General features: G+C 43.3%; 1 protein-coding gene across 1 annotated transcript; it reads left to right on the forward strand.

The window, feature by feature from the left end:
- The first annotated feature begins 9,809 nt into the window (after positions 1–9,809).
- Positions 9,810–11,643, forward strand: LOC121560245 (zinc finger protein 70). The gene is made up of 2 exons (XM_041873263.2): positions 9,810–9,845; positions 10,437–11,643. The coding sequence occupies exons 1-2, from the start codon at positions 9,833–9,835 to the stop codon at positions 11,348–11,350; spliced, it is 927 nt and encodes a 308-aa protein (XP_041729197.2). The 5' UTR covers positions 9,810–9,832; the 3' UTR covers positions 11,351–11,643.
- The last annotated feature ends 1,962 nt before the right edge of the window (positions 11,644–13,605 follow it).

The following is a 13,605-nucleotide window of genomic DNA, read 5'->3' on the forward strand; positions in this document are numbered from 1 at the left end:
ATGTGTGTTTTTCAAATGGTGTACACTTCTTTATGTTGAATAAACACAAAATGGGACTTTTCATTCTAAGACTTTCATTGAAACTCTCTTTAGTATACAGTGGGGGAAAAAAGTATTTAATCAGCCACCAATTGTGCAAGTTCTCCCACTTAAAAAGATGAGAGAGGCCTGTAATTTTCATCATAGGTACACGTCAACAATGACAGACAAAATGAGAAAAAATAATCCAGAAAATCACATTGTAGGATTTTTTATGAATTTATTTGCAAATTATGGTGGAAAATAAGTGTTTGGTCAATAACAAAAGTTTCTCAATACTTTGTTATATACCCTTTGTTGGCAATGACACAGGTCAAATGTTTTCTGTAAGTCTTCACAAGGTTTTCACACACTTGCTGGTATTTTGGCCCATTCCTCCATGCAGATCTCCTCTAGAGCAGTGATGTTTTGGGGCTGTCGCTGGGCAACACAGACTTTCAACTCCCTCCAAAGATTTTCTATGGGGTTGAGATCTGGAGACTGGCTAGGCCACTCCAGGACCTTGAAATGCTTCTTACGAAGCCACTCCTTCGTTGCCCGGGCGGTGTGTTTGGGATCATTGTCATGCTGAAAGACCCAGCCACGTTTCATCTTCAATGCCCTTGCTGATGGAAGGAGGTTTTCACTCAAAATCTCACGATACATGGCCCCATTCATTATTTCCTTTACACGGATCAGTCGTCCTGGTCCCTTTGCAGAAAAACAGCCCCAAAGCATGATGTTTCCACCCCCATGCTTCACAGTAGGTATGGTGTTCTTTAGGATGCAACTCAGCATTCTTTGTCCTCCAAACACGACGAGTTGAGTTTTTACCAAAAAGTTATATTTTGGTTTCATCTGACCATATGACATTCTCCCAATCCTCGTCTGGATCATCCAAATGCACTCTAGCAAACTTCAGACGGGCCTGGACATGTACTGGCTTAAGCAGGGGGACACGTCTGGCACTGCAGGATTTGAGTCCCTGGCGGCGTAGTGTGTTACTGATGGTAGGCTTTGTTACTTTGGTCCCAGCTCTCTGCAGGTCATTCACTAGGTCCCCCCGTGTGGTTCTGGGATTTTTTCTCACCGTTCTTGTGATCATTTTGACCCCACGGGTTGAGATCTTTTTTTTTTTATAATATGTTTATTATTTTCCAATAAAAATAAAGTAAAAGAGACAGCAATACAAACAATGACATTCATTGTACTGTTGGATGGGATGGCCAGTTTAGAGGACAAAACAAAAGTTAACTCACACATACACAAAATAAAACAAAATCCTATTAGGTGGTACGTGTATAAGAAGACAGCATATAGTCATTACAAGCAGTGTAGTTCAGCCAAAAATAAATATTGAGTGGAGTACAGCACAGAGTAGCAGCAGATCGTCAGCCCAGTTATGAAGCGGGACTAGACCATTTATCCAGTATCGGCTGCCATATTTTGTAAAACAATGGACTTCTATTGGAGGTGTTGTATCGAATCTTTTCCATATGGATTACATTCCCTAAATCCCGTAACCACATTTCAAAGGTAGGTACAGTCTCCAATTTCCAAAATTGCAATATGAGCCTTTTGGCTAATAGAGTACAAAGAGAGACAGCTTTCCCCTCCTGGTTATTCCCATCAACTGTACCAAACAGAGCGATCAATGGGTCTGGGGCTAGAACTCTATCAAAGGCCTTAGATAAGTAATCAAAAATGAGAGCCCAGTAAGCCTGTAATTTAGGGCATGTCCAGAATAAGTGGGACAACGTCCCCTCCTCCTGCTTGCACCTCTCACACAGTGGTGAGGTGTCCGGGAATATTTTATGCAGTTTTACTTTTGAGTAGTGTAACCTGTGTATCACCTTAAACTGTACAAGGTTGTGTCTGGCATTCACTGAACTGTGGTTTATATTCCTGAGAGCTTCTATCCAGTCCTCATTTGAGATTTCTGAACCAAGTTCTTGTTCCCAAGCCCTTTTAATGGTGTCTGTGGATACCTCTATGTGGGCCTGTAGCACATCATACAGTCTGGAGACCGACCCTTTTGAATGGGGTTTGACAAGGATCAAGCTATCTAATGTAGGACTATTTGGCCTCATGCCATACTGTGGGATGTGTGTCCTTAAGAAATTCCTGATTTGGAGGTATCTGAAAAAATGTGTTGTTGGCATGTTGAACTTTGCCTGTAGTTGTTGAAATGAAGCTAACTGACCATCTATGTATAGATTACCAATTGTTGTGAGCCCCTTCTCCCTCCACTGTGAAAACACCACATCATCCATTGCAGGGTGGAAAGCATGATTCCGGCTAATCGGGCTGTCTATGTACACAGTGGGTATGTTAAGAAAATCCCTAATCTGTTTCCAGATCCTAAGAGTATGACAAATGACTGGATTGGAGTCATAAGTGGCTTTTTTCACATATGATGGGCTATTAACAAGTGCAGGGAGTGAGGAACGTTGACAGGAGGCCTGCTCAATCAAAAGCCATGAAGGCATATCCTTCCGTCTCATCTCAGGTAAACTTTCCCTCCAGAAAGACACAATGTTCAGATTAGCAGCCCAATAATACAGTTTGAAGTGAGGAAGGCCAAAGCCCCCCTCTATCTTGTACTTGCATAAATGCTTCTTTGCAATTCTGGCTGCCTTGTTATCCCATAAAAATGGAGTTACTATTGAATCCAGTTTCTTAAAATAGCTTTGTGGTATGAAATTGGGTAGACATTGGAAGAGGTAAAGAAACCTGGGTAGGACAACCATTTTAATAGCGTTTATACGACCAACCAAGGAAATAGGCAGAGTTTTCCAGAAATCTATATTTTGTTTAAGCTGATATATTTTCATGTCCCAATTCACTTTCAATAGCTGGTCAAGGTCTCTTGTCACTACAATGCCAAGGCTTGTGAACTTGTCCCTCACTGTTCTAAGCGGGGTAGATTGCAGAAATTGCATATCCACAGGCCGTGATATTGGCATCATCTCACTTTTTTGCCAGTTTATCTTGTAGCCAGAGAAGGAGCCGAATGTGTTTATCAAGTTAAGTAATGGTGGAATAGACGTTTTAGGCTTGGACAAAAACAAAAGAACATCGTCTGCATATAGGGAAATTTTGTGCTGTGTGTCTTTTATTTTAACAGAAGCTATATCGGCACATGCCCGAATGCGCGTAGCAAGGGGTTCCATGGCTATAGCGAAGAGAGCAGGCGAAATAGGGCACCCCTGTCGGCACCCCTTGAACAGGCGGAATGACTGCGACATTTCCTGATTGGTCACCACGGACGCCATTGGGTGTGCATAAATAATTCTTATCCAATTAATAAATTCCTTTCCAAATCCGAAATGCTCCAGAACCGACATCATATACTTCCACTCAATCTGATCAAACGCCTTCTCTGCATCAAGAGCTATTACCACTGCCTCAACTTTATGATCATGATACATTACGTTGAAAAGGCGTCTCAAATTGTAGTATATATGTCGGCCCGGGATAAAACCTGTCTGGTCAGGGTGTATGATGTCGGAAATATATTTTTTCAATCGGTTTGCCAATATCTTTGTCAACACCTTGTTTTCTATGGGGAGTAACGACACGGGGCGATACGACGACATCTCCATGGAATCTCTATCTTTTTCAAGATCAGGGCTATTGTAGCCTCATACAGTGTTTGCGGGAGTTTGGTATTTTCTTTGGATTGTTGAAACATTCGCAGCATAAGTGGAGATAGACTAGCGCAGTACTTCTTATAGAATTCTATTACATATCCATCGGGCCCAGGGGCCTTGCTGTTTGGAAATTGTGCTATCGCTGTGTTAATTTCATCTAAGGTTATCCCTGCATCGAGTGCGGCAGCTGCCCCCTGTCTAGTTTAGGAAGTTCACAATCAGCGAGAAAGCGTTCCATAGTTTGTGGATCAGTAGCATCGCATTTTGATTGGTATAGCTCTGAGTAAAACTGTGCAAAGCATTTATTAATGTCCTGCGGATCTGTTACTATTTTACCCTTCTTGTCTTTTATTTTGTGAATAGCTCTAGATGCTTGTACATGCCTTAGCTGTCTTGCTAATAATTTATGTGGTTTGTCCCCCAGTTCAAAATAACTTTGTTGCGTTCTAGCAAGTAAAGAGCCCACCCGTTTCGAAAGGATGGTATTGTATTCATACTTTAACTTTGTGATCTTCTCAAGGACTGTATACGAGGAATTTGTCCTAAAAACGTTCTCCTGTTCCCCTAACTCTCTTTCAATTTCTCTCAGCCTAGTATTGGCACGTTTCTTCCTCTCTGATGTATAAGAAATAATGTAACCTCTAATCACAGCCTTTAGAGATTCCCAAAGGGTGGAGTCGTCAACATCCCCCGTGTCGTTAGTACTGAGGAAAAAGGCAATCTGCTCCTCCAAATACTGACAAAAAGCCTCATCTTTCAACAGGTATGCGTCTAAGCGCCACGGTCGCCGACCTGTCGACATATTGTCGAGTTTCAGCACCATGGACAGAGGAGAGTGGTCCGTAATTAGAATGGGGTGATAGGTAACCGACTCAGCTGCTGAGATTAGTTTAAAAAAAAAAAAAAAATAGTCAATTCTGGAATATGATTTATGAACTGATGAGAAGAAAGAATAATCCCTGTCTGTTGGGTGCGTCAGTCTCCAAATATCGACAATGTTAAGGTTTGTCATCAATGTATTTAGACAGACACTGGCATTTGATTGTTGAAGTGACCTTGATAGCTGTTTATCTAAAAGAGGGTCTAACGTACAGTTAAAGTCACCTCCAACAATAACACTTGTATCCGAGATATTTGGTATGGCCTTAAATACCCTTTGAAAAAATAATGGATCATCGAAGTTGGGTCCATATAAATTGACCAAGGTTATTGGTTTTGAATTCAGTGTACCAGCCACAATAATATACCCGACCATTAGGATCTGAAATCGAGGTTGAGTAAACAAAAGGAATGTTTTTCCTTATCAGGATTGCTACCCCTCTCGCTTTTGCATCAAAGTTAGACTGGTATATCTGACCGATCCAGCCGACTCGTAGCTTGGCCTGCGCGGGGCGTTTAATATGAGTTTCTTGAAGAAGCACTATGTCAGCACCCAGTGATTTAAGATGAGAAAAAACCTTAGCTCGTTTCACGACATGCCCTAATCCATTACAGTTCCAGCTGACTATCTTTATTCCACCTGGTCTACTCTGTGCTCGGTCACTATGTGGCATTTCTTATTTTAAAGCAAATTGCTGCTGTCATACAAAACCCAGAAGAAAAACGTCCCGCCGTGCGGGAGCTTGTCATGCCACCTGTACTAATAAACGTGAACATAAAACACAGACCCCAACCCCCCTCCCATCCCTTTACTGAGTGACTTCCCCAAACGAAGCACTCCTTGGCTAACACACAAACGTTAGGGTGTCTAGACATAAAGCTTGAACTAACTCGTCGTCTATAGATGCTCCGCATATAAACTAATATTAAATAACACTTAACTTAACTCTCATGTTAGGGGGTGAGTGGCGCTAAAACATGACATGCCAAACAATGCTATATTAGCCACAACATCTCACCTATCCTATAAGTCCCAATTTCTGATCTTCTGATCGAAAAGACATAGGCCGGAAATTCAATTCACACACATTCCTGGCCTGTATTTGGCCATTTAGCCTGCTGGCACAGCCGTTCTGTATCCTCAGCCGGGGAGCTTGCTTGTCAAGAACAGATCTGCCTCTTTTGCGTTGTCAAACGTACGTGTTGATCCTCGACTGTCACCTTAAACCGGGCTGGGAAGAGGAATCCATATCGGATGTTGGCCGCCCTGCATTTGTTGCGTACCTCATCATACTCTTTCCGTTGGTTCCTCACCTCCAAGGTAAGATCTGGGTAGAAAGACACCCTGGCTCCGTTGTAGTTAAGGGGGAACTTTTGACTTGCCAGCTTGAGGATGAGATCCCTGGTGTGGGGATAGTGCAGCCTTACAATGAATGGCCTTGGTGGCCCGCCCTTGGCCGGCTTCGTTGCCTGTGCTCTGTGTGCGCGGTCGATCAGGATGGCCGTTTGAAGTGTTCACTCCCCAGCAATGCCGGTATCAGCTCCGAGACAAATTCAGTGGGTTTCCCTTTCTCCGTGTCCTCCTGGATCCCACATATTCGGATGTTCTGGCGTCTTGAATGCGACTCGAGCATTTCCAGTCGGGCCTTCAGGGTTTTGTTGTCATTTTTGAACGTTGCGCACTGTTTCTCTATGTCCTGTAGCCTGGCCTCGTGATCGATTGTCGTCTGCTCAACCTCGTGCACCCTTCCCTTAGTTGCCTTCACAGTTTCGGCCAAAGTCCCAATACTCTTTGAGATATCAGCCAACCTTGTGTCCACCTTCTTGCTTAGTGCGTTTATGGCAGCCAGTATGTCACTTTGAGTAGGATCTGTGGGGAACTCTTGGAAGCTAGCCTCTTCAGCTAGCTCCTCGTGGGTCGGCGACGTTGAAATTGGTTCGTTGTCTATCTCATTCCAATTATCTTGTTTAGCGCCCCCTTTTTTGTTGCCTTTTCCCTTTGTCATATTTGTTTGAAGTTATAGGTTGTGAGAGGTTAAGATAAATATTAATTTGTTTCAAAATTGAGCGGAGCTCTAGCAATGCACGTCTACTCCATAGCACGCTCTCTAGCGCCCCCGGGTTGAGATCTTGAGTGGAGCCCCAGATCGAGGGAGATTATCAGTGGTCTTGTATGTCTTCCATTTCCTAATAATTGCTCCCACAGTTGATTTCTTCAAACCAAGCTGCTTACCTATTGCAGATTCAGTCTTCCCAGCCTGGTGCAGGTCTACAATTTTGTTTCTGGTGTCCTTTGACAGCTCTTTGGTCTTGGCCATAGTGGAGTTTGGAGTGTGACTGTTTGAGGTTGTGGACAGGTGTCTTTTATACTGATAACAAGTTCAAACAGGTGCCATTACTACAGGTAACGAGTGGAGGACAGAGGAGCCTCTTAAAGAAGAAGTTACAGGTCTGTGAGAGCCAGAAATCTTGCTTGTTTGTAGGTGACCAAATACTTATTTTCCACCATAATTTGCAAATAAATTCATTAAAAATCCTACAATGTGATTTTCTGGATTTTTTTTCCTCAATTTGTCTGTCATAGTTGACGTGTACCTATGATGAAAATTACAGGCCTCTCTCATCTTTTTAAGTGGGAGAACTTGCACAATTGGTGGCTGACTAAATACTTTTTTCCCCCACTGTACATCACATCTGATCTCACCCTATTCTGCATACACCAGACAGCGCTTTATAACCATTATAGACTTACTAAATATACCTACACATACCCCCACACTAACAAACACCTAATGTACACGTCACAATAGTTTTGTCAGATTCGTCTGATGATGACTTTTGACTTATCATAGCTGACTTATTTTTACCCACAACAACATTTATGTCCACCATGATTGGTTTAACAACAATGAAGTAATTATGTAACTACAGTATAGGACTCAAACGTAGTGGGGATGGGTAAACACTCCATGTTGAAAGTGTGTTTATTATCTGTGTGTGAGTGTGTACGTACCTGAGGGAGTGTACAGTGAGGGGGAAAAAAAGTATTTGATCCCCTGCTGATTTTGTACGTTTGCCCACTGACAAAGAAATGATCAGTCTATAATTTTAATGGTAGGTTTATTTGAACAGTGAGAGACAGAATAACAATAAAAAAATCCAGAAAAACACATGTCAAAAATGTTATAAATTGATTTGCATTTTAATGAGGGAAATAAGTATTTGACCCCTCTGCAAAATATGACTTAGTACTTGGTGGCAAAACCCTTGTTGGCAATCACAGAGGTCAGACGTTTCTTGTACTTGGCCACCAGGTTTGCACACATCTCAGGAGGGATTCTGTTCCACTCCTCTTTGCAGATCTTCTACAAGTCATTAAGGTTTCGAGGCTGACGTTTGGCAACTCGAACCTTCAGCTCCCTCCACAGATTTCCTATGGGATTAAGGTCTGGAGACTGGCTAGGCCACTCCAGGACCTTAATGTGCCTCTTCTTGAGCCACTCCTTTGTTGCCTTGGCTGTGTGTTTTGGGTCATTGTCATGCTGGAATACCCATCCATGACCCATTTTCAATGCCCTGGCTGAGGGAAGGAGGTTCACACCCAAGATTTGACGGTACATGGCCCCGTCCATCGTCCCTTTGATGCGGTGAAGTTGTCCTGTCCCCTTAGCAGAAAAACACCCCCAAAGCATAATGTTTCCACCTCCATGTTTGACGGTGGGGATGGTGTTCTTGGGGTCATAGGCAGCATTCCTCCTCCTCCAAACACGGTGAGTTGAGTTGATGCCAAAGAGCTCAATTTTGGTCTCATCTGACCACAACACTTTCACCCAGTTCTCCTCTGAATCATTCAGATGTTCATTGGCAAACTTCAGACGGCCCTGTATATGTGCTTTCTTGAGCAGGGGGACCTTGCGGGCGCTGCAGGATTTCAGTCCTTCACGGCGTAGTGTGTTACCAATTGTTTTCTTGGTGACTATGGTCCCAGCTGCCTTGAGATCATTGACAAGATCGTCCCGTGTAGTTCTGGGCTGATTCCTCACCGTTCTCATGATCGTTGCAACTCCACGAGGTGAGATCTTGCATGGAGCCCCAGGCCGAGGGAGATTGACAGGTTTTTTGTGTTTCTTCCATTTGCGAATAATCGCACCAACTGTTGTCACCTTCTCACCAAGCTGCTTGGCGATGGTCTTGTAGCCCATTCCAGCCATGACATCCTTGGAGAGCTCTTTGGTCTTGGACATGGTGGAGAGTTTGGAATCTGATTGATTGCTTCTGTGGATAGGTGTCTTTTATACAGGTAACAAGCTGAGATTAGGAGCACTCCCTTTAAGAGTGTGCTCCTAATCTCAGCTCGTTACCTGTATAAAAGACACCTGGGAGCCAGAAATCTTTCTGATTGAGAGGGGGTCAAATACTTATTTCCCTCATTAAAATGCAAATCAATTTATAACATTTTTGACATGCGTTTTTCTGGATTTTTTTGTTGTTATTCTGTCTCTCACTGTTCAAATAAACCTACCATTAAAATTATAGACCGATCATTTCTTTGTCAGAGGGCAAACTTACAAAATCAGCAGGGGATCAAATACTTTTTTCCTTCACTGTATGTCTGTGTAATCTGTGTCACCTGTCTCTTCCAGGAGGAGGAGGGTCCAGAGGTGCTGCTGGTGAAGGAGGAGGGGTGTGAGGAGGGTTTGGGGAACCCTGAGGGGACCATGGTCATAGAGGACAACCAGACTACACCTCCTCCTGAACCCACAGGGGAACAGCACAGGACCACGCACAGTCTCACTGAGGTGAGCCCACTGTAAACTACTGTCTGAATGGTATTAGGTCAGGGCCCATATCCACAAAGCCTCTCAGAGCAGGAGTGCTGATCTAAGATCAGTTTTGCCTTTTAGATCATAATGAATAAGATTATATGGAAATATCCTAGATCAGCACTCCTACTCTGAGACTCTTTGTGGATACAGGCCCAGGTCTTGATACATTTTGTCTTAAGTGTGGGGCCATGCCTTTGAATTATCAAACCATTAAAGAGTGTAAAGTAATCAAATTAACTAACATGTTTGCATAGTGCTCATAGCAATCCCTAATTGCCCAATCAGAAGATGCTCCATAGCAGGGTGCTCATATCAGATTTCTTGACCCAACATCCTCTCTCTCTGTTTCTCTTACAGTCAGTAGACATGGAGGATGGGAAGCCTGATCTGCTGCTGGTCAAAGAGGAGACAATAGAAGACGGACCAGAGAGCATTGATCTGCTGAGTGGACTAAAGATGGGGGAGCAAGGTAAGGGAGAAATGCATATAGACGGGTTAGCTGTCAACGTCCCGAAAACGATGTGTGCGATGGGGCAGAAGTCCGTGTGATGTTGTGATTCTGGATGGCCAGATAGCTAGCAACAATGACAATAAGCTGCCATTTGGGGAATCGTAGGTGGCTCGTTTCAGCTAGTTTTATCTTGTTCTTGATGCCATGTCTTGTTTTGAGGTGTTTTGACTGATGTCATGTCTATGCTAATAAGGAAAAAAAATTGCTATCTAACCAACAACTGTAACGATGTATTTGATAGACAACAAGTGCTTATTGTGCAAATGTATTTATGTTTTCAATAAACATTGGAGACGAAATATAGCTTACATGTTGTCAACAATCTAAGCCAACCCTGTCGGTTTTGTTGCTAAACAACCAACCCATCTTTAGCCTACACACAGTAATATATCACCAATGGGAATAGTGATGCACCTGGCAATAGTTTTTTCTTCATTCATAAAATAAAATCAATAGAACTTATGTTTACATACAAAAACACTATAATGTATGAACTTGTTGACAAAAAAATGCCATATTTGTAGTCTATTTTCTAACCTCTTCCTCTAGGTGGTTGGCTGGAGGCTAACAGAGGAGACTGGGCAGCCATCTTGGATCCCCAGACCCAGACTGGTGCAGCCAAGGGCCCAGGGGATATCATCACTGAGCAGGCCAGGACCAGAGGCGACATAGTGGAGGTCAGTGGATGGGACAGCGTCCTCAACTCTGGGCTGGGAAACAACAATGTTAACCACAACCAGAAACTGACAGCTGAACACAAAACAACAACCGAACTTAGTCTCCATGACAACAGACTGGCTGAGACCAGGGCGAGGCATAGATTTGGTCTTCGGGGGCAGGGAGGTGTCCGTATGAGAACAGACACAGACTCGGTTAGCGATGCTCCGTCCTGCTCCTATAGTTGTGATTCAGAGAGACTGATGGCGCCTCAGGTAAACCCCCTAACAGATGATGCCTTCAGCCTGCCTTCTATAGGATCTATCAACTGGATTATGGACCCTGCGTCAACACAGACACTCCCTGGCCTTCGTCCTCCTCACACTCTCCTGTTAAACCAGACCTCGGACAATGCCAGTGCCTCAACACTAAATGGCTGCACAAGCTCATTGACAAATGACAGTAGTAGTAACGCTATAAGCAGATCCGGTGGCAAAGAGAAGCGCTTCCCGTGTTCGTTCTGTGGGAAAGCCTTCAGTTTCCCCAAACAGGTGGAGATCCACCAGAGGATGCACACGGGGGAGAAACCATTCGGCTGCCACCTGTGCCGGGCCAGTTTCTCTGACTCGTCCAACCTGAAGAGGCACCTGAGGGTCCACACAGGGGAGAAACCATTCAGCTGCCACCTGTGCCGGGCCAGTTTCTCCCACTCGTCCAGCCTGAAGAGGCACCAGAGAGTCCACACAGGGGAGAAATCCTACAGCTGCCCCAGTGTGAGAAGAGGTTCTCCCACCAGCACCAGCTGAATATGCACCTGAAGGTCCACAAGGGAGAGAAGCCGTTCGCCTGTACACACTGCGGGAAGAGGTTCTCAGAGAGGAGCTACCTCAGGATACACACGGCCCATATATAGATTATAGTGATATGTAGTACATTTATATTAACATTTCAGTCATTTAGCAGATGCTCTTATCCAGCGCATACATTTTCATACTTTAGTACTAGTTCGTTTGTTTGTAGGTAAAGTGTTACCATAGTGAGCTAAGTTATTCTACTTGTCAAATGTGTAGTTTTGTGCAATAAAAGTACTATACTTCAAGTTATGTGAGTGTATGACCATTTTGTTGAAATTAAATACAAAAGTAACTCTGTGCTGACTGACTTAATTATTTCTGGATCTCTGAAGCGGCTGGTCACTAACCTTGGCCCCGGATCATGGGCCTTATTTGTAATCGTTGTGTACATTCCACACTAATATCTGTGTGCGGCATTTCTGAAAAGACTGTGCACATACTAAAATAGAGATTTATGAACATATGAATGTTTCCCGTTATAAATCAGACCCATCCTGAAACTGTGCGCACGTGAACAAGCATTTAAACTCTGCCTGAAAAACGGCCATCATTCACCTTTTATGGTGACAATAACGCCCTAATTTGCTGTATACTTTGGAAGTATTGGAATTAGGCAAAGGTCTTTTCTAAAGGAAATAACAATGGCGAACTTGATCAAATGTCTCTGGAGGTGTATTTTCAACTTTTACGCTGACATTTGCTGTATCTGAAAGTTTCTGAAAGAAAATAACTATTGCAAATTACTATTGCAAATTGTTGTGGACCTGTAAACAGATCGTTTGAATTCAATAATATTTTGCGTTTACTTTTTCCCGAACCGAAATATGCTGCACTGCCCGCGAATTCTGAAACCTTGTCTAAGATGTCTACTTCAAAGCAAAATATTAACTGTCTGAAATAGTTGATCTATTTACTACTGTAAAATGGTCCTCTGTAGCTCAGCTGGTAGAGCACGGCGCTTGTAACGCCAAGGTAGTGGGTTCGATCCCCGGGACCACCCATACACAAAAATGTATGCACGCATGACTGTAAGTCGCTTTGGATAAAAGCGTCTGCTAAATGGCATATTATATTATTATTATTATAAAGTCGGTTCAATTAAATGAGAGATGGTACATTGTTGGCCTATAGGCTACTTTGCTAATATGAAACCATCACAGTCAGAAAAGGTGTGGAATTTATTCTGCAATGATCATGGAAATTAAATAGGAAATATAAATATTTCTAACAATTTTAGAATGTAAAAACGAAGTAATATATATATCGCTCTTCTCACTAACAGCAAATGATTGCATCTTATTGTATTGACCTGTTTTTGGGGGGTTTGAATAAGCTTGTCATCATATTCCCCATTTGCACAAAATACTAAGCTATATGCCTGCTTGCAATGCAATACTTCAACCACTAGAAACTGTGCGTAAGCATGGTTGGAAGTTGGCAGGAAGCTAAATACATTCTCAGGTGAAGTTTATAAATGCCAACTTTTGCGTGAAAACTGACGCACGCATGTTTTGGGGTATACATTTATAAATGTATGCAACGTTTATAAATGAGGCCCCAGGACCCTGGATCAGAAGCCGTTGCTCTTCCTCCGAGTCGACTCCACAACACAGAACACAGCCAGCGGACAGGTGGACTGAACAACCTCCGTCCTGGTGGTCATTAGAGAGACAGAGACTTAAGTCAGGGATCCAGTCAGCAACTGACAGACAAGCCATACGCCTGCCCAAGCATGGGAAGCGCTTTGCTGAGATGAACTATGTGAAGAGGCACCAGACCATTCACACCAAGGAGAGGCCCTTCAAGTGCAAACTATGTTACAAGAGGTTCTCCTTCCTGACTATCAGATATAGGAGTGTCCACAATGGGGAGAAATCGTAGCAGTGTGGCTTGCGATGTACACAATTTAGGGAACCATTCTTTAGCAGACATATTATAGTTATGTGAAGTGTCTTGGGATAAGAGGGTAATTAACCAAATACCCCACATTAACCCTTTATTAACTTGTCATTTGAAACAGGCTTGTCTAAAGATGTTTTTGGCCCGGTGGAAGTGAGATTTTTGGAGAGAATGGATCCTTGCCTTCTGGCTGATCCATATGTGGTGACAGGTTGGGTGGAGAAGAGGTTGGGGAATGTTGGGTTGGTGAAAGTGACTCGAAGTGGAATCGTGTAGATATTTTGCTTTTCTTACGTCCAGAGGGAGCG

This window comes from Coregonus clupeaformis, unplaced genomic scaffold, assembly GCF_020615455.1.
Source record: "Coregonus clupeaformis isolate EN_2021a unplaced genomic scaffold, ASM2061545v1 scaf0257, whole genome shotgun sequence".
Taxonomy (NCBI): domain Eukaryota; kingdom Metazoa; phylum Chordata; class Actinopteri; order Salmoniformes; family Salmonidae; genus Coregonus; species Coregonus clupeaformis.